Below are 21,810 nucleotides of genomic sequence, written 5' to 3'. Positions count from 1 at the left end.
ACTAGAGAGCAGGCTATTCTGGACTGGGTTTTGAGCAATGAGGAAGGGTTAATTAGCAATCTTGTCGTGAGAGGCTCCTTGGGTAAGAGTGACCATAATATGGTGGAATTCTTCACTAAGATGGAGTGTGACATAGTTAATTCAGAAACAAAGGTTCTGAACTTAAAGAGGGGTAACTTTGAAGGTATGAGACGTGAATTAGCTAAGATAGACTGGCAAATGACACTTAAAGGATTGACGGTGGATATGCAATGGCAAGCATTTAAAGGTTGCATGGATGAACTACAACAATTGTTCATCCCAGTTTGGCAAAAGAATAAATCAAGGAAGGTAGTGCACCCGTGGCTGACAAGAGAAATTAGGGATAGTATCAATTCCAAAGAAGAAGCATACAAATTAGCCAGAGAAAGTGGCTCACCTGAGGACTGGGAGAAATTCAGAGTTCAGCAGAGGAGGACAAAGGGCTTAATTAGGAAGGGGAAAAAAAGATTATGAGAGAAAACTGGCAGGCAACATAAAAACGGACTGTAAAAGCTTTTATAGATATGTAAAAAGGAAAAGACTGGTAAAGACAAATGTAGGTCCCCTGCAGGCAGAAACAGGTGAATTGATTATGGGGAGCAAGGACATGGCAGATCAATTGAATAATTACTTTGGTTCTGTCTTCACTAAGGAGGACATAAATAATCTTCCAGAAATAGTAGGGGACAGAGGGTCCAGTGAGATGGAGGAACTGAGCGAAATACATGTTAGTAGGGAAGTGGTAAATTGAAGGGATTGAAGGCAGATAAATCCCCAGGGCCAGATGGTCTGCATCCCAGGGTGCTTAAGGAAGTAGCCCAAGAAATAGTGGATGCATTAGTGATAATTTTTCAAAACTCGTTAGATTCTGGACTAGTTCCTGAGGATTGGAGGGTGGCTAATGTAACTCCACTTTTTAAAAAAGGGAGAGAGAAACCGGGGAATTATAGACCGGTTAGCCTAACGTCGGTGGTGGGGAAACTGCTGGAGTCCGTTATCAAGGATGTGATAACAGCACATTTGGAAAGTGGTGAAATGATCGGACAAAGTCCGCATGGATTTGTGAAAGGAAAATCATGTCTGACGAATCTCATAGAATTTTTTGAGGATGTAACTAGTAGAGTGGATAGGGGAGAACCAGTGGATGTGGTATATTTGGATTTTCAGAAGGCTTTTGACAAGGTCCCACACAGGAGATTAGTGTGCAAACTTAAAGCACACGATATTGGGGGTACGGTATTGGTGTGGGTGGAGAGTTGGTTAGCAGACAGGAAGCAAAGAGTGGGAATAAACAGGACCTTTTCAGAATGGCAGGCGGTGACTAGTGGGGTACCGCAAGGCTCAGTGCTGGGACCCTAGTTGTTTACAATATATATTAATGACTTGGATGAGGGAATTAAATGCAGCATCTCCAAGTTTGCGGATGACACGAAGCTGGGTGGCAGTGTTAGCTGTGAGGAGGATGCTAAGAGGATGCAGGGTGACTTGGATAGGTTGGGTGAGTGGGTAAATTCATGGCAGATGCAATTTAATGTGGATAAATGTGAAGTTATCAACTTTGGTGGCAAAAATAGGAAAACAGATTATTATCTGAATGGTGGCCGATTAGGAAAAGGGGAGGTGCAACGTGACCTGGGTGTCATTATACACCAGTCATTGAAAGTGGGCATGCAGGTACAGCAGGCGGTGAAAAAGACGAATGGTATGCTGGCATTTATAACGAGAGGATTTGAGTACAGGAGCAGGGAAGTACTACTGCAGTTGTACAAGGCCTTGGTGAGACCACACCTGGAGTATTGTGTGCAGTTTTGGTCCCCTAATCTGAGGAAAGACATCTTTGCCATAGAGGGAGTACGAAGAAGGTTCACCAGATTGATTCCTGGGATGGCAGGACTTTCATATGAAGAAAGACTGGATGAACTGGGCTTGTACTCGTTGGAATTTAGAAGATTGAGGGGGGATCTGATTGAAACATATAAAATCCTAAGGGGATTGGACAGGCTAGATGCAGGAAGATTGTTCCCAATGTTGGGGAAGTCCAGAACGAGGGGTCACAGTTTGAAGATAGAGGGGAAGCCTTTTAGGACCGAGATTAGGAAAAACTTCTTCACACAGAGAGTGGTGAATCTGTGGAATTCTCTGCCACAGGAAACAGTTGAGGCCAGTTCATTGGCTATATTTAAGAGGGAGTTAGATACGGCCCTTGTGGCTACGGGGGTCAGGGGGTATGGAGGGAAGGCTGGGGCGGTGTTCTGAGTTGGATGATCAGCCATGATCATAATAAATGGCGGTGCAGGTTCGAAGGGCCGAATGGCCTACTCCTGCACCTATTTTCTATGTTTCTATGTAATGAAGGGTTTGACCAACGCGCATCATTATTAGCGGGAGAACAAAGTGCTGCATTTCCTTAGTGGAGACATCACAACTGAAGGACTGGGATTAAGATCGACAGATCAGGAGGAAGTTAAAACAGATGCTCACCACCAGCATTACTCACTGGAACAAAATACATGAAAGACCAAAGGGAGGGAAGTACCTTCATTCTGAAGTACTGGATGTGATCTGTCATATTATAGAGAGCTGGTTTCATCTGAATACTTGGTTTTTGACTAGAATGGGTACAATGAGCAAAAAAATCCTCTATATTATAAATAGTAGATTCTGGTTAATTGGGATACATCAGGAATAGTACATTTTAAGCCTAATTTAGCAGCTACCCCAATTGGCCAAAGTTTCATGGTTAAATATACATATTTAAAAAAAAGACAAACTACAAATTAGGTTTTTAAATGAAAGACAGAACAAATTAGAATGCTACCAATACTACTACAGTACTATAAAACTATATTAGTTCCTAATTATCAACAGGGGAATTCATCTGGTGCCATGTTATTATTGTAAATCAAAGTAAATTATATTATCAAACTACTTGCAAGTCACCATACACAAACCTGAGACCCATTTTCCTGTGGACATACCCAACAAATCTATAGAATAGTAACTGTAAAGAGGATAAATGAAAAATCAAGAGCACAGAAAACTGTGCAAATGCAAATATAAATAGATAGCAATAACTAACGAGAACATGAGATAAGAGTCCTTAAAGTGAGATCATTGGTTGTGCAAATATCTCAATAGATGGGCAAGTGAATGTGGTTATCCCTTTTGTCCAAGAACCATCAGGCTCTTACAGCAAGGATAAAATCTATTGATGAATCACATAAATAACTAAAGTACATTAATACTATTGTAAGGTACAGAACAGATAATCAAGGAGACAGATGCTTAAAGCTTGCTTTTCTAAATAACATTGCCTGATAAAGAAAATCACTTTGCTCATTCAATATTTCAAATCAACATTTGCACTTTCAAAGAAACAAAAATTACCAGGATAATTTACACTGAACTTTGAACTCAGTCATTTATCAACTACTTTGCCAAGTTTGGTGACTATATAAAGCTGATTCAGTAGGCTGAACCTTTCACTGGCATCTTGATTTGCAGGAACTCAAGCCACAAGCTCCCCAGGAGCAGAATCCAATACATATAATGATTCTCTTATGTCACAGAAGATACTGAATATTAGGAATGGAGTTTTATTCATTAAATGCAAACAGGCCTTTGGGTACACAGGGCTCATCTGCTGTGGTTGGAGAAGGAAAACCCCGATCTCAAACATGTGCTGCCTTGCAGTTATACCCACTCATTGAAAAGGCCTCGGGAATAAGCCCCAAGGGGGGAAAAAATATCTGGACCTGGAGTTCCATGTTGAGCTCAATGCTGACTGGCAACTCCTGTGACAAGACTGGTTCCAATCTGCATTGGTCTCTGATGTTCCTTTGGATTCCTCAGCTGTGTGGAGAGGGGAAGCCTGCTTCATGGGTAACAACTTACTCTACATATCGTACTGCCCTGGCCTACATACTGACCTGCATATCACTAAGACAGCTGACACCCAAAATCCAAGGCTGACCATGACAATGGAAGGCCTCAACATACAGGCCATTCAGCCCATCACAACCATACTGACCAACAAATTTCAATCTACATAGCATGCCAATCAGTGCCAAGCCTATAATTTATAATACAGGCATAACATTTATCAATGCCAAGTCCAATATTAAGCAACCTTATGTATTTATCATCATGGTGTATGGCTCGGTCGAGTCATTCTCAGATCTCAGCAATTTACTCGCGAGCGTTTTGTCACCATGTGAAGAGACACTGTCAGGGCACTGGTGATTGTGGTGTGTCCTCCGAATGCTTGGCCTTTATATACTTTTCAATCAGCAGATTGTACATCATTTCAGAAACATAATTGTGACGTGGGGGAGGAAATCTTGTCGCCGATTGGCTGTGGGTCAGGAATGTTGTCCACATCAACTCATAGTAGGATAGAGATCCAAGTGGTTACAGAAAACCACCCTTTATGAATTCTCATGCATGACGCACATTTGCTCACATTATCACTCTCACCGATGCCTAGTCAAACTTGTTCCCTCTCGATCTGCACCGGTAGAGAATAGGGAGAGTTGGTCGTGCCACTTTACAGCCAGTTGATGTTCATGGATCCTCGTGGACAGACTGGCCAACATTTCCTGCAGTCCCCACATTGGATTTCGTAGACCACGTTGGTCTTGTCCAATAGCCTGGCTCATTCTTTTGTGAAGTAGTCACCTCAATGTTGCTGCTGGCTTGTGAGTGACTGAAATTCTATATTCTTAGAGCAGTCAGGCTGTCATCTGAGATATTTCAAAATGTATGAAAAGACAACCCACTTGGTCACTCCTTGGATGGTGCATTGTTGACCTCGCATGAAATTCTGTGGGTATCTGTTTCCTTCAAGTACTTTAAGATAGACGTCTCTCCTCTATTCTTTAGTTCCACCATGCTGCAGCGCGTCTTTGCTCTTCCGAACAAAGTTTTGATACAGCTCCTCTTGTGTGCGTTTGGACGGTTGCTGTGGCATGCTTTTTTAATTACTTTCTTATGGTTTTTTCCAGATACTAAGATCCAGAGTAACAATTATTTCATTCTCCTTAGTTGTGTACAGGAAATGACATTAAACAATCTTGAAAACAAGCTTTTTTATGCCTTGGTGATTCAAGTACCAATCTAGATACTTAATGTTAAAACCACAAGACAATCAAGTCTGTTTCACCAATTCATCCTTGCTGATTTATTATACCTCTTAACCCCATTCTCCAGACTTCTCCCAGTATCCTTTGACACTGACTAATCAAGAACCCATCAACCTATCCCAATGAGTTGGCCTCCACAGCCATCTATCACAATTTCCACAGATTTCTCACTCGCTAGCTACAGAAATTCCTCATCTCTGTTCACTCCTTTCTGGCAGTGGTTTCCAGATCCCAATGCATGCCCTGGGTGAGAAGATTCGTCCTTACACCTACTCTACGCTCAACACTTCTGTACTCTCTCAGGTGCCCCACCCTCCAACTTCAGTCTCTTGCATAACAGGGAGGAAAAGGCTTCCTCCAATGCAAATAAGTCCTTCCTGCAAGGCAGTGACCAAAACTACACTGTGCTCCAGCTGTGTCCAAACCTGTGTTTTATAGTGTGGAGACAAAAAATATGTAGAAGCTGGAAACTGGAGCAGCAAAAAAATAAAACCTTGCAGAAACTCAAGGGTCATCTGGCAACATCTCTAGAGCAAAATGGGCAGTGAAGACCAGATGTAAGGTCTCAACTCAAAACATGTACCGGTATTTCAATGCAACACACACACACATGCGCTGGAGGAACTCAGCAGGCACCTTCAACATTTTGTATGTGCTGCCCAGATTTCCAGCATCTGCAGATTTTCTCTTGCTTGCTACTGGTCATTTTCCTCCATGGATGATGCCTGGACCAGAGTTCCTCCAGCTTTCTGAGTCTTTTTTTAATATAAAACTGTACTGAAAAATTCTCTACTGTCTCTTTATTCCCCACTCTGGCATCTTGCCTCTTCTCAACTGCTAGCAACCTCTTCCTGATGCCCCTCCCTCCCAAGTTGTACATTACATACATACTTTTCTGCCAGTCCACTCGACTCTCCAATCAGATTCTTTCTCCAGCCCTTTATCTTTCCCACCTACTTATCACCTCCTAGCTAGTCTTCCCTTACCACCACCCCACCCTTTTATTCTGGTCTCTTCCACCCTTCCTTCTCATTGAAGAGCCTCAGCCAAACCGTCAACAGTTTATTCCCTGTCATAGATGCTGCCTGACCAGCTGAGTTCCTCCAACAGAGTGTCTGTCTGTGGAATACCAGCAACTGCAGAATTTCTTGTGTCCGTGCAGCTGTGAATGAACTATTAAGAAGGCCATAAATGAAAGAATTAAATGAAAAGGGACACGAGTTTAAAAAATAAACTAAAAGCTTAGAACCTGTTGCCCAAGAGGCACGGGAAACAACACCTGGATCAGCAATTGAACTGGACTACCTAATTCTCCTCAAAGAACAGGAATTCTGCAGATGCTGGAAATTCAAGCAACACACATCAAAGTCACTGGTGAGTCCTGACGAAGGGTCTAGGCCTGAAACGTCGACTGTACCTCCTCCTAGAGATGCTGCCTGCGCTGCTGCGTTTACCAGCAACTTTCATTTGTGTTACCTAATTCTCCTTCACGTTTGTATTTGCATACTATGTTTACTTACATAACGTACTGGAAATGATTAAGCAATCTTCAACAGGCTTAAGCAGAAAGCAAGCTCCATTTCAAAGACCACAGTAGGCCAAGAGGTCTTTTGCTCCTTTCACTTCAGTGAGTTTAGAAATGTTAGAATTTTACATGTCGAACCCTGCCATGGAGCTCAAAGATGTTAACCCCGCCCAGCACTGACCAACCGTGCCAAGAATTAAACATTTTACTAGAAGCCCATAAACCCCGTGACTCCTCCACCCTCAAGCCCCAATACAAAGCACCACCTTACAAAAAAAGAGTACCTCAAAGTCGCTTGCAACACCTTAAGGTGCCCAAATTAATAATAAACCGCCCGGCTGCTCACCTGACAATGGCATCAGCAGTTAGCCATAATTTGCAAAGTAACAGCAGCTGGGCCCAGTTCATAGCTACTACACTTTATTTTGCAAAGCTCCACCCGGGCTCCTTCCTTCGCTCTGCACCTCCCGCCAGGACACGAACCCCGACCGGAGCTCCGCGACTCGACTCGACGAGCCGCCACCAGACCCCGCTCCGCAACGCCGATTGGCCCGTTCCTGCTGCCAATCATCTCGGGTCATATGACATCGCCCGCCTGCCGCGGTCACGTGACACGCGCGGTCATATGCCGGATCAGGCGACCGTGCTGAAGGTCGTTCCGAGCCGGGCGATGAATTCTGATGAGCGCAGATGTGCTGACACGGCGTGTTTCCACCAGTGTCCTGAAAAACCTCTCTGGAAGGAGTTGTCGTCTTTCTAACTTCCTTGATCACTGGTGCAGGGCGGAGGTTTAAAATGAAAAAAAATATAGGCTAGGGCGTAGTCTTTTATAGTGAGCTCCCGTCCTGTTTTAAGGCGTAGGAATCAGAATTATATATATATTATAAATAATATATAATAGTTATGTACTTACTACAAAAATAGAAATAAGAAAAGTAGTGAGTTAGTGTTCATGTCCATTCCGGAAATCTGATGTCAGCGGGGAAGAAGCTATTCGTGATTGTTGAATGTGTGCCTTCGGGCTTCTATACCTTTTTCTGATGGTAGCAATGAAAACAAGGCATGGGTGATGGGGGTTCCTTAATAATGGACGCCGCCTTTTGGAGGCATCGCTCCTTAAGATGTCCTACTGTGGAGGCTGGTGCCCATGATGGAGCTGACTGAGTTTACGAGTCTCTGCAGCTTACTTCAATCCTGTGCGGTAGACCGCACCCCCCCCCAACACACACACACACACACACACACACACACACACACACACACACACACACACACACACACACACACACACACACACACACACACACACACACACACACACACACACACACACACACACACACGCACACGCAGTTAGAATGCTCTCCGTGGAACATCTGTAGCAATTTGCGCGTCATTGGTGATAAACCAAATCTCCTTAAACTCCTAATGAAATATTGCTGCTGTCGTGCCTTCTTTGTAACTGCATCCATACGTTACGTCCAGGTTAGATCCTCAGAGATATTGACACCCAGGAACTTGAAATTGCTCACTCTCTCCACTTCTTGATCCCTCTATGAGGACTGGTGTGACTTCCCTCGACTTACACTTCCTGAAGTCCACAATCAGTTCTTTGGTCTTACTGACATTGAGTGTAAAGTTATTAAATTTCATGACACATTTTGTTTTGACCAATGTGTTTAAAACCGTCTTTGGAAGGAGCCGTCTTGCTTCTAATTCCTGGGTCACCGGTGCAGGGCAGAGGTTCAAAATGGGGAAAAAAATATACAGACTAGTGCGTTATGATATGCACGCAGTCTTTGTTACTGGGAGTTCCCGCCCCGTTTTCAGTTGTGAGACATCGCGTGGCAAAGGTTTCAAAGATCATTAGCGATGATCTTTTTCCCCCAGTGGCCCTTCTGGTGGTGGTGGTTGTCCGAAACCTGTGCCGGAGAGAGGAAAAGCTGTTGTACTGAGGCAGTTCCGCTCTCTCGACCTCGGAAGTCCGGGTCCAGTGAGTACAACTGGGGTCTTCCTTAGTTGCAATGGATGACCATGACTTCTTCTGTGCATCGTCATGCTCTTGGTCATTGTAAATTGTCCTGTGATTAGGCTAGGGTTAAATCGGAGGGTTGCTGGGAGGCACGGCCAATCAATCAATCAATAAATAAGTTGGTCACGTGGGTATAATTGGACAGCACGGGCTCGTTGGGCCTGTTGCCACGCTGTATCTCTAAATAGTAAAATTAATAAAATCAGGCAGCCTGTTTAACACGTGGGTCCCCCAGCTTCTGTCTACTCTTTGTCTTCCTCCTCCGCTGGGACAACACAAGGTCCAGCACCACCAATGGTAGCTGCAGCGGCCAAAGATTTTCTTCTGATCCTAACTTTGGGAAGAGTGCAGAGTCCGTGTCATCTGCCGAAGTGCCACACAGTGAAAGCGCACTGAAAGTGTTTGAACTAGTGATAATATTTACTGCGGGCCGGCACAGCAGCATCGCCACTGAACACCTACTCGCCTCCCGCTCTTGTCCTCCCTGATTTCAATCTTGCTCGACGCTTTAATCAGGTGGGAAATGAGGTCAATCACGGGCTCGCGGTCTGTCTCCAGGCTGCACACTCCAATCCAAACCTCACCTAACTACGCGTGCATGTGACAAATAAATCTAATTGTTCTTTCTTTAAATAGCTAATGTGGGCATAAACAGTTCTGGATCAGTTCCCGTTTTCCATCTCTCAGGTCACTGTTGCTTCAGTCAAAGATGCACTGAAGCTTTTGTCTGATTCCAGATAGATGACTTTGTTCTGGACATATATTTTACGGTAAAGACATTTTAAAACTTTAATTATATCTGAGTCTATTGAATAATGGATGTTGAATTGGTGGAAAAAAGTAGCAATCAAATGGATCATATCCTTTGGACACCAGTCATAGTACCTTACTCTCAGTGGCCACTTTATTAGGTACAGTTTTGGTCCCCTAGTCTGAGGAAAGACGTTCTTGCCATAGAGGGAGTACAAAGAAGGTTCACCAGATTGATTCCTGGGATGGCAGGACTTTCATATGATGAAAGACTGGATCGACTAGGCTTATACTCACTGGAATTTAGAAGATTGAGGGGGGATCTGATTGAAATGTACAAAATCCTAAAGGGATTGACAGGCTAGGTGCAGAAAGATTGTTCCCGATGTTGGGGAAGTCCAGAACGAGGGGTCACAGTTTGAGGATAAAGTTTAGGACCGAGATGAGGAAAAACTTCTTCACACAGAGAGTGCTGAATCTGTGGAATTCTCTGCCACAGGAAATAGTTGAGGCCAGTTCATTGGCTATATTTAAGAGGGAGTTAGATATGGCCCTTGTGGCTAAAGGGATCCGGGGGTATGGAGGGAAGGCTGGTACAGAGTTCTGAGTTGGATGATCAGCCGTGATCATACTGAATGGCGGTGCAGGCTCGAAGGGTCGAATGGCCTACTCCTGCACCTATTTTCTATGTTTCTATGTACCTCCTGTATCCAATAAAGTGGCCACTAAGTGCATGTTCATGGTCTTCTGTTGCTGTAGCCTTCAAGGTGCGATGTGTTGTGCATTCAGAGATTCTCTCCTGCACACCACTGTTGTAACGTGGTTATTTGAGTTGCAGTCGCCTTACTGTCAGCTTGAACCAGTCCGAGCATTCTCCTCTGACCTCCCTCATTAACAAGTAACACATACAAAATGCTGGAGGAACTCAGCAGGCCTGGCAGCATCTCTGAAAAAGAGTCGACATTTTGGGCCAAGATCCTACAGCAGGACTCCAGCATCTTGTGTGTGTGTTACTTGGATTTCCAGCATCTGCAGATTTTCTCCTGTTTTTCTCTCATTAACCAGGCATTTTTGTCTACAGAGCTGCTGCTCACTGGATAAGTTATTTTTTTTTGTGTGTTGCACCATTCTCTGTAAACTCTAGGGACTGTTGTGCATGAAAATCCCAAGTGATCAGCAGTTTCTGAGATACTCAAACCACCCTGTCTGGCACCAAGAATCATCCCACAGTCAAAGTCACTTCGATCACATTTCTTCCCCATTCTGATGTCTGGTCTTCACAACAACTGAACCTCTTGACCATGTCTGCATGCTTTTATGCATTGAGATGATGCCATATGTTTGGTTGATTAGATATTTGTATTAATGAGCACCTAATAAGTGTATATTTCTGGAACTGTGGGCAGTGATCGAGTTGCTGAACCCATTGAGGTCCAGATCTTTAGGTTTGTTGTATGACTGGCTGACAAATGGTTGGCATGATGAAAGCATCCTGGCTCATTGAAAGTGCTGATGACTAACAGACTGTGCTTCTCAATTCCCAACTTGTCTGAGGCAACAGAAACTGACTTTTCATTGCTTACTACCAACTGCAGCTTGGCCTTTGGCCCGGTACGTTTTAACTCAGAAATTTCTACAGATATACCATGGAGAGTACTCTGACCAGCTGTATCGCCATCTGGTATGGGGAGGGGCTACTACACGGGTTTGAAGTCAGCTGCAGAGAGCTGAAAAATTAGTCAGCTCCATCATGGCCACTAGCCTCTGCAGAGTCCAGGACACCTTCAAGGAGGAGCAGTGCCTCAGAAAGGCAGCGTCCATCATTAAGGACCCACCATCACCCAATACATGCCCTCTTCTCATTGTTACCATTAGGGAGGAGGTGCAGAAGCCTGAAGGAACCCACACAATGATTCAGGAACAGCTTCTTTCCCCTGTCATCCGGTTTCTGAATGGACTTTGAACCCATGGACACTTTCTCACTACCTAATATTTATGTTTTCTGTGAAGGGTGAGGATGTCCAGTTGTATACTCTGTACAATCTCTGATACTTTATACTTTATTGTCGCCAAACAATTGATACTAGAGCGTACAATCATCACAGCAATATTTGATTCTGCGCTTCGCGCTCCCTGGAGTACAAATCGATTAAAAATTTAAATTATAAATCACAAATAGAAAATAGAAAAGGGAAAGTAAGGTAGTGCAAAAAAACCAAGAGGCAGGTCCGGATATTTGGAGGGTACGGCCCAGATCCGGGTCAGGATCCGTTCAGCAGTCTTATCACAGTTGGAAAGAAGCTGTTCCCAAATCTGGCCGTACGAGTCTTCAAGCTCCTGAGCCTTCTCCCAGAGGGAAGAGGGACGAAAAGTGTGTTGGCTGACATTAATCTGACCACTGATTAAGCTTTCTTAGTTGTTTACTACTGTAATTCATTACGGGTTATATGTAAAATGGTATACATCATTACGCCTGCATGTCAGAAGTGTGCACCTCACTAAAGTATAAACTACAAATAAACGATGTACATGAGCTATCTGTGTTTTCCTTTCAATTAGCTTTATGCTTTGGAATTACAAAATGTAACTCAGACTTCCGAGATCGAGAGAGTGGAACTGCCCCAGAACAACGGCTTTTCCACTTTAAAAACTCTCCTCCACACACCTCTTGCCCTGGGTACAAGAGACAGAGAGACTTGTAGAAGAATGGCATTTTCATTTACATCCAAGTTATAATCGTAGAGTTACAGCACTGAACTGGGTCCACGTCAAGTCAAGTCAAATCAAGTTATGTTGGCTGCCACATGCACAAGTACAGTGAGATGCAGGTAGAATGAAATAGCTGTTTGCAACTGCATTACAATTCTGCAGGAGATTCTGCAGATGCTGGAAATCCAGAGCAGCACACACAAAATGCTGGAGGAGCCAGCTGTAACAGGCTGGGTTGATCAGACCCAAAAGACTCAAACTGCTTCGAGTGTGCAGGGAAATGTGGTAATAAGCAACAAGCACAACAAAGTAACTTAAACATAACTTAATATCAGAAAACAGAAAGCTCAAATAAACCACACTGAATACTACGTAGTCAGTTACAGAGATTCCTGGGCTCACGATCTTTGGTCTCCACTTAATTGTTGCCATCGTCAGGGGACTTGATTGTCTCTGTTGTTGGGGGAGCTCTGAATTCTGATTTGTGAAATCACCCTTGGTCCGTCCTAGGCACCAATTGATCGTGATTCCTCAATCTAGATGAGGTCCCAAGAACTGAGCGAAAGGTGCCTCAATAAACAGGTGTTCAATCCACAAGCATAGCGAGACACACAGAGGCAGGCAAACTATTTGATGTTCTGTTCTCATGCCACTAACCCAGCATGGTTTCATTCATTCAAACAACTCATGCATTCATTGACAGACATCCTGATGCCACTGCGCCTGAGGCCAAGGAAGACTCCAGCCGCTATCAGCAAACATTTAACAAACCTACAGTATTTAACTTGTATAGACACCTTACATGCTGCGAGCCCACAAAGGGTTAAAGTGTCACTTGAAACTGTTTGGATTTTCATCTAATATTTTTACAAAATTTAATACACCACAACAACAGCATCTATGGTTCACTAGGTACATTCAATGTCAGAGAAATGTATACAATATACATCCTGAAATTCTTTTTCTTTGCAAATATCCACGAAAGCAGAGGAGTGCCCCAAAGAATGAATGACAGTTAAATGTTAGAACCCCGAAGCCCCCCCAGCTCCCCCCCATGCACAAGCAGCAGCAAAGCAACGACCCCCCCCCCAACTCCTCCAGTAAAAAAGCATTGGCGCTCTCCATCGAGCACTCAAGCGTGCAGCAAGACTACTCATTCACCCAGTAATTCGACATACCACAGGCTCTCTCTCTCCCCAATAAGGGAAAAAGGGGAGTCACTGTTTCACAGCGAGAGGGGAGACATAACAAACAACTCACTGACTTATGATATTAAAAGTCTGTTGCGTCACTTTTTCCGAGCTCTGCACCCAGAGAATCGGCCCCGGAAAGGCTCAGGTCTCTGGACACACAATCAGCAGCTAACCCGCTGCTCTCGATGTTCCGCGTTCTCCCGTGATGCCTCGGTCGGGAGCACCAGCCTTGAATCAGCCCGTCTCCAGAGCCACGAAAATCCGGCATCCTGAAGACACACTGGTCTTCCAGGTCACGCCCTTTGGATATCACAAAGCAGCCGGTCACGAGCTCCCGAGAGTGGGTCCCATTCCCACAAAGAACCAAAGTCAGAATGCAACTCCATGTCAGGGTCTTCAAAAGAACCTTGAAACGGAAAAAAAGAGATATCAAAGATGGAAATAGAGCAGTTTCCGAAGATGCAAGCAGAGGAGTTGCCGTTTAGCGCCATCTTGACTTTGCTTTGCCCCGCACCAGGAAAGGAATAAACAGTCAATGTTTTAGGCCAACATCAACTGCATATTCCCCTGCATAGATGCTGCCTGACCTGCTGAGTTCCTCAGAATTTTGTGTGTGTTGCAGCAGCATTACGTGCACGTCCAATCAGACAACACACAGGAAATAAATTAAGATTCAAGATTCAGAATACAACCTTATTTATCACAGTTACATCAAAACATACAGAGAGATGCGTCATTTGTGTTAGTAGCCCACACACCTGAGGGCGTGCTGGAGGCAGTCCGCAAGTCATAGAACATAGCGTCAAAGAAAAGTACAGCACAGAAACAGGTCCTTTGGCCCATCTAGTCCATGCTGAGTTATTTAAGCTGCCTACTCCCATCAACCTGCACTGGGACCACAGCCCCCCATACTCCTACCATCCGTGTAGCCATCCAACCTTCTCTTCAACGTTGAAATTGAGCTTGCATGCACCACTTGTGCTGGCAGTTCATTCCACACTTACAGGACCCTCTGAAGGACGAGAACAGCAGATACCTGGGAACACCACCACTTGGAAATCCCCCTCCAAGACACACACTGTCCTGACTTGGAAACATATCACCGTTCCTTCATTGTTGCTGGGTCCAAATCATGGAATTCCCTCCCTAATAGCACTGTGGGTGTACCCACACCTCAGGGACTGCAGTGGTTCAAGTAGACAGCTCATCTGCACCTTCTCAAGGGATATGCAATAAATGGGTTTCAGATGCTATCAACATTGAAATGTTCCCACAACTAAGCACCGTCCATTATTAATGACCCCCATCACCCAGGATATGCCCTCTTCTTATTTTTACCATCAGAAAGGAGGTACAAGAGCCTGAAGGCACACACTCAATGATTCAGGAACAGCTATGTCTGCTCTGCCATTGGAATTCCAAATGGACACTGAACCCATAGACACTACCTCACTTTTTTATTATTTCTGTTTTTGCACTATTTTTAATTTAACTATTTTATATTTATTTATTTAGTTACTGTGATTGATTTATTTTTCTATATTTATTGTCACGTGATTGGCAACAATGAATATATCGATTCAGGATTTATAAACAAACAAGCATTTATTAAACCCTGATAAACAATGAAGAAAAAACAAACGAAACCCCTAAACGGAAGTAAACGGCTATGCGGCCATTCAGTAAACCGCTACTCAATACTAGCTCTTAAAGTGATAAATGTGAAACCAGTTCTTAAAGCAATAAATTCAAACACAGTTCTTCGAATGATAAATTTTATAGTCCAAGAGATTTATATAGTCAATTGGGAGAGACTTTCATGAAGTAACGAATTCCTCGAAGACATGACGTCACTGCCACTCCCAGCCAGATCCTGCCTCGTCCGCAGGATTCACGATGACGGAAATAAAACGGTTTTAAAGGCACTGACCTTCCTTCTCCATAGACTAGATCCTGCACAGCCTTTTCTGCTTCCTTTTAGCAGAGGCTATCTCATGCAGATCACTCTTTCTTGAACGAATTCAATAAGGGTCGATCCTTTCCAAACCCATTGAACGTCTCCTTCAGGGTCCGGTCTTCACTCTCCAATGTTACTGAAAAGATACATTAACAAACTTGGCAGTGATTGGTCAAACTGCCAGCCCAGACTTCTGTACCTTACAATAGAACATAAAACTCAGTTTAAAATCAAAACTGCGTCATAATGCAAATATGCAGCGGAGCAGAGTATCGCGTTGACGTTCTAATTGGAAAACTAACTGCGTCACCAGGGGTCTTCCCTTTTATACCCGTGGTGAACATGTCATCACGTGACCTCACATTGGCGGGAAAATTACATCAAGTGACAACCAAAAGACCATTACATCATTCTCACAACAAAGTCACAAGATCTCCATGAGTTATGTAACATTATCATGTATTGCATTGTACTGCTGTTGCTAAGTTAACACATTTCACAACATGATTTGATTTGTGTGCTTTGACCTTTACCCTACTTGCTTTATACCCATGACTGTGAGGCTCCAATGCCACCCTTACGTTTGCTGAAGACACCACTGGTGTTGGCCCAATCAAAGGCAGTGACAAATCAGCATTTAGGAGGGAGATTGAAAGTCTGGTTGAATGAAGTCAAAACAACAAACTCTCACTCAACGTCAGCAAAACCGAAGAGATAGATGACTGTCGACTACAGGAGGAAGAAACCAGAGGTCCATGAGTCATTTCTCTTGAAGGGATCATAGGTGGAGAGGGTTGGAATCTTTCATATCAGGGGGTTTGTCCTGGTACCAGCAAGTAAGTGTCATCACAAAGAAGGCTTGACAGCACCTCTGCTTTTTCAGAGGTTTGCGTAGGTTCTGCAGGACATCTGTAACTTTGACAAACTTCTATAGATGCTCTGTGGAGAGCATCTGACTGGTTGTATCACTTCCTGGTATGGAAACATAAATGACCAGGAATGGAAAACTCTCTCTTTCATTCTTTCTCTCTCTCACTTTCCTTCTCTCTCTTTTTCTATCTCTCTTTCCTTCTCTCTCTTTTCATCTCCCTCTCTCTTTCTTCCTATCTTCCTTCCTTTCTCTCTTTCTTTCTTTCCCTCTCTCTTACTTTCTCCCTCTTTCTTTCTCCTTTTCTCTCTCTCCCTCTTTTTGACCATCTGCCTTTCTTGCTTTCTCTCTCTCTCTCTTTATTTATATATTTTTTCTTTCTTTCCTTTTTCCTTCCTTCCTTCTATTTTTCTCCCCTTCCTATATAAATATAAACTGTTAGTTTATTGGAGTTTTTCTGGCCAATACACCACGATCAGTTAAACAGATAATCTGCAAGATGAAAATCAGATTTATACAGGTTCAGTCAATGTTATGTGATCCCCTGTGTCACTCTATGTGTGACAGAGCAGGTTGGGGAGTAATTGGAGGAGGGATTTGGGTGTAATTCATTTCCGGTGTTATGAATCCACAGTCCCTCAGGATCTCTTCATTATAATTCATAATTTGTATATTCAGAGTTCAAAAGGTATTGTCTGTGAAGTATAGAATTTAAGTACAGGCAGGTTATACTGGAGCTACATTCATAAAACATAACTTAAGCTTGAATAACTTACATAATTCATACACCACTTTAAAAAAGAGATATGATTGTCTGGGGAGACTGCAGAGATCTCCATTATGTCACCAGCACCTGAAATCTAGATGAACTGATGTGGTTTTTGTTAGATTTTTTTTGTTTGAAGAGGGAGGTGGGGTTTGGGGACTGAAGGTCTTGTTGTCTTCCATGTGGGGGGAAGGGGATTTGGGGGTCGATGTTCTTGTGTTCATGTGGGGGAGCTCGGGGGGGGTGTGGTTTGAAGATTGTGATGCCATTCTTTTTTTTTCCATGGAGGGGGTGGGTTTGCTGTTTCTCTTTGAACTGACTTCCATGGTTTTCTTTGTTTCATGGCTATCTGGAGAAGAATAATCTCAGAGTTGTAAATTGCATACATACTTTGATAATGAGTAAATAAATGAACCTTTGAAGCAGAGGAGGCCGAAGGGAGCGTGGATACACGTATATCAGATTATGGAGGGTTTATATAAAATAAATAGCCCTAGTAGAGGGGTTAAAATACAGTGTGATTGCATTAAAAATAACTTAACTCAAGATATTAAAGGAATTATTTTCTGCTAGGTGTTATTGGGAGTCTGCCTGAAAAAGGAGCGGAGGCAGAGAAGTTCACATCATATTTAAGCGTACTTGGTTGTGCGCATAGAGTCATAGAGCAGGCCCTTCAACCCATCTAGTCCATGCTGGACTGTTATTCTGCCTAGTCCCATCGACCCGCAGCTGGGCATAATAAACTGTGACATGCCTCCCAGTGACTGAAGATTGGAACTTGACCAACATAGATATCTAGGCCAAATAGCCTCCTGCCTGTATAGTTTCCACTATTCTGTTCCACCTGCAAGTAATAACAACACAGTGCTCTTATGAGGCACAATTAAGTGTAACATCTTTATATCAAGTCAAGTTTATTGTCATTTAACTATATACATGTCTACCATCAATCGAGACATTTCTCTGGACCAGAGTGTAAAGTACAGTAGTATATATAACACACAATAACTTGGTAAAGTAAGAATTAAATCTACAAATGAATTACAGTACACCTAAATAAACAAAGTAAAGTGCATAAATTAAATATTATAGGGTGAAGTACAATTTATTCTGTGACACATTGAATGCGATATGGCAGGGAGTTCAGAAGCCTCCTGGCCTGAGGGAAGAAGCTGTTTCCCATCCTGACCGTTCTTGTCTTTATGCATCGGAGTCTCCTGCCTGATGTTAGAAAGTCATAGAGGATGCTGGATGGATGGGTGGGAGCCTTGATAATACTTAGGGCCCTGTGTACACAGTGCTCCTGATAAAAGTCCCTAATGAATGGTAGAGAGACCCCTATGATCCTCTTGGCCATTCTCACAGTCCTTTGTAGGGACTTCCAGTCCGATGCTTGACTGCTCCCATACCAGATGGAGAGGCAGCTTGTCAGGAAGCTCTCAATGGTGCTCCTGTAAAACTCAGTTAAGATGGGGGGGGGCAGGCGCTGGGCAGAACTGCTTGCCTCAGTCTCTTCAGAGAGTGGAGGCGCTGCTGGGCTTTCTTAGTCAGGAAGGTGATATTAAGAGACCAGGTAAGCTTGTCCATGATGTGAACTCCCAGGAACCTGGTGCACTTAACTCTTTCTATGGAGGAGCCATGTATGTGCAGAGGAGGATGATTCACCTGCACCTTCCTAAAGCATGCAGAGTTATTATTTCACTCTTTCATATTAAGGACTCCAACCATCTGGGCCATGCCCTCTTCTTGTTGCTGCCACTTGGCAGAAGGTACAGGAGCCTGAAGACCTGGTGGTGGCATCCGTTAGTCTCGCGAGACCATGGATCTGCGCCTGGAAAGTCTTGCTTCAGTCTGTGTTAGAGCAGCATCTGTTGTGGCTGTAGAGGCCCACACAGGAGTGACAGTCTCGGCTGCAGCGACTGCACTTGAAGGCGCTGTCCTCCAGTGTTGTCTTGGTGCTGTTTTTCCGACTAGTGCGCTTTTCTTCAGCAGCAAGCCTCAGCTTCTCTTCTCCTCTTTTTAGACCTCTGCGTTGTTCCAGCCTCCAGTGAGAGAGATCGCTTGCAATGTCCTCCCACCTCTCGACGTTCCTGTTCAGTGAATTCATGTCTCTCTTGTAGACATCTTTGAAATGAGGATGGGGCCGCCCTTGTGCTCTCTTGCCGGAGGCCAGTTCCCCGTACAGCAGGTCTTTCGGGATCCTCCTGTCTGACATGCGGTGTACATGGCCCAGCCAGCGGAGATGGTGTTGTTGGAGCAGGGTGAAGAGGCTGGGTATCTGGGCGCGGGCCAGGATCTCATTGCTGGTGACTCGGTCAGCCCACTTGATGTCCAGGATACATCTCAGGCTGCGAAGGTGGAAGGCGTTGAGACGCCACTCTTGTCTGGAGTAGAGGCTCCAGGTCTCGCTGCTGTAAAGCGGTGTGCTGAGGACGCAGGCCCTGTAGACTGCAGCCTTGGTGTGCATCGTCAGCTTTCTGAAGACCTACACCTAGGCATTCGACAACAGCTTCTTCCCCCATTGCCATTCTTAAACTCGATAAAGAGATCACGGAAGACTGTGGATCCATAAAATGAAGAGGGAATTATACCAGAAGCCCTTCCATCTTGAACAGCCCTGAAAAAGCTCAAATTGACCTTGAACTGTATTTTCCCCAACTTGCCCAACATGTCATTATGTTTATATGTGTTTTGTTGTGAAAAATTATGTTAATTAAATATTGTGCAAATTATGTTTGTCCTGTGGTAAGGTTAGGGTTAGGGCAAAAAGCTAGTTTTCATGACATTGATATGGATATGTATGCTTGACAATAAGCTTGAATTTTTGTTTAAATGTTAAAGTTAACAAGAACATAACAGCAAGGTTTTTAATGTATTATTTCCCATCATACTTTTATTGATTTACTAACCAAAGAATCACTTTAATTGATTTCAAAGCACTGGCCAAACTTTGAATTCACGACCTTTCATCTGAAATTTCACTCTTAATAGTCAATCAAATCTATATTGCTGGCGATTGTTTTAATAACTTGTTCAATTTTCTAACTTTCTAAAACCTTTGTTGTCAAATTGATAGAATATTTGCTCGAAGGGGTTTACATTTATTACCTTTAACTTTCTTCCATGCACGCCCAGGGAGAAAACTTCAAATGACATTATGCTTTCGTTTCAGTTTGCTTTGTTCATCAGTTGAAGTTTATTATTTGTGCATCCTTAAAAACAAAAGTAGGGGCAATTCCATTAATTTGAGCCTGGATCGATCTCGTGGCAATCGAACTTGACCGCACAGGAGAATGCCCATTCCATTTTGCACAACTACGCGTGCGCGGGGAGTTGTCAGGCGGGCCTGGCGGTTGCCAGGGCAATCGGGTGACGCCGGTTGCCGGGCGACGTTCGGTTTGATTTCCCGGCTTGCACCGGGAAAGGGAAGGCGGCATTGGCCGAACAAGATGGCGGGTAGTGTCCAGTTACTTTGCTTGGCAACCAGCAGTGGCGTGCCTCTGTACTGCAGGAGCAAGGGGGAGAGCAGGCAGGTACAGTAACTCACTCACTCAAGTTTCACAAAGCCTGTCGGTTTAAAATGATCTTTTATTTACAATTCTGTTGATCATTAAATATTGCACAGCTAAATTGCACGCTCTGTCCGCCAGAGAAAGCAGGATCTCCCAGTGGCCACACATTTTAATTCCACATCCCATTCCCATTCTGACATGTCTGTCCACGGCCTCCTCTACTGTAAAGATGAAGCCACACTCAGGTTGGAGGAACAACACCTTATATTCCGTCTGGGTAGCCTCCAACCTGATGGCATGAACATCGACTTCTCTAACTTCTGCTAATGCCCCACCTCCCCCTCGTTCCCCATCCGTTATTTATTTTTATACACACATTCTTTCTCTCTCTCTCCTTTTTCTCCCTCTGTCCCTCTGAATATACCTCTTGCCCATCCTCTGGGTCCCTCCCCACCTCCTTGTCTTTCTTCCCGGACCTCCTGTCCCATGATCCTCTCATATCCCTTTTGCCAATCACCTGTCCAGCTCTTGGCTCCATCCCTCCCCCTCCTGTCTTCTCCTATCATTTTGGATCTCCCCCTCCCCCTCCAACTTTCAAATCCCTTACTCACTCTTCCTTCAGTTAGTCCTGACGAAGGGTCTCAGCCTGAATCGTCGACTGCACTTCTTCCTAGAGATGCTGCCTGGTGAACAACTTTGATGTGTGTTTCTTGAATTTCCAGCATCTGCAGAATTCCTCGTGTGCACAGCTAACTTTGTTTGTAATGATGGCCAGTGTAGGGATTGGATAATTATGTCTGCGGGCAGGAGCAAGCATGAACAAATTAGGATATAAACACCTACAATGGTTGATACATAGGCTTATATACAACATTTTGGACCAGTGGAAATGGTCCAGAAGGGTTATATGGAAACTGTTATTACCATTTTTCTTAACAACTATTTCCATTATTTAGCCTAATAGGTTAGATTTACCACAGTACATAATTATCTATTTAAATGTTTATTTTCCTTTTATATCATCTCAATGTGTACTTAAGAATGTATAAATAATTGTAGTTTTATACATATAAAAAAATGGAAAAGGTTATATGTGTGAAAAAAGTACATGATATTTGTGAATTCCTTATCCAAATAAAAATAAAATTTAAAAAAAAGTTTATCAGTTATGTAGACGTTTATAATCATGCAGGACGATAAGTGAGAGTCCTCTACATAATTAGAATGAAAGTAGAAGATATGATATCTACTGGAATTACCATGTCTGATTCTCTTGGTCTGGCTAATCACTCAATTATGATTATGAGGACACACAGTCCCCTTTTATTGTCATTTA

The 21,810-nt window shown here is 43.7% G+C and overlaps 2 protein-coding genes across 4 annotated transcripts in view; one reads left to right on the top strand and one right to left on the bottom strand.

The window, feature by feature from the left end:
• The window catches only part of LOC140204758 (cathepsin D-like), a 38,006-nt gene extending 30,778 nt beyond the window's left edge, over positions 1-7,228 (bottom strand). The window contains exon 1 of the mRNA XM_072271518.1: positions 7,034-7,228. Coding sequence (XP_072127619.1) covers positions 7,034-7,095 — 62 coding nt within the window. The 5' untranslated portion in view covers positions 7,096-7,228. The remainder of the gene's footprint in view (positions 1-7,033) is intronic.
• Positions 7,229-20,387: 13,159 nt separating this feature from the next.
• fuz (fuzzy planar cell polarity protein) overlaps positions 20,388-21,810 on the top strand; it is a 54,023-nt gene continuing 52,600 nt past the window's right edge. For all 3 annotated transcript variants that reach the window (XR_011887700.1, XM_072271516.1, XM_072271515.1), the window contains exon 1: positions 20,388-20,495. Coding sequence is in view for 2 of the 3 variants with exons in the window: in XM_072271516.1 (XP_072127617.1) it covers positions 20,412-20,495 (84 nt within the window). In the remaining variant the exon portion in view is untranslated. The remainder of the gene's footprint in view (positions 20,496-21,810) is intronic.

The sequence above is a fragment of the Mobula birostris genome, chromosome 11 (assembly GCF_030028105.1).
Source record: "Mobula birostris isolate sMobBir1 chromosome 11, sMobBir1.hap1, whole genome shotgun sequence".
Classification (NCBI taxonomy): Eukaryota; Metazoa; Chordata; class Chondrichthyes; order Myliobatiformes; family Myliobatidae; genus Mobula; species Mobula birostris.
The sequence above is the reverse complement of the archived record's forward strand: the minus strand, read 5'-3'. Positions and strand labels throughout refer to the sequence as shown.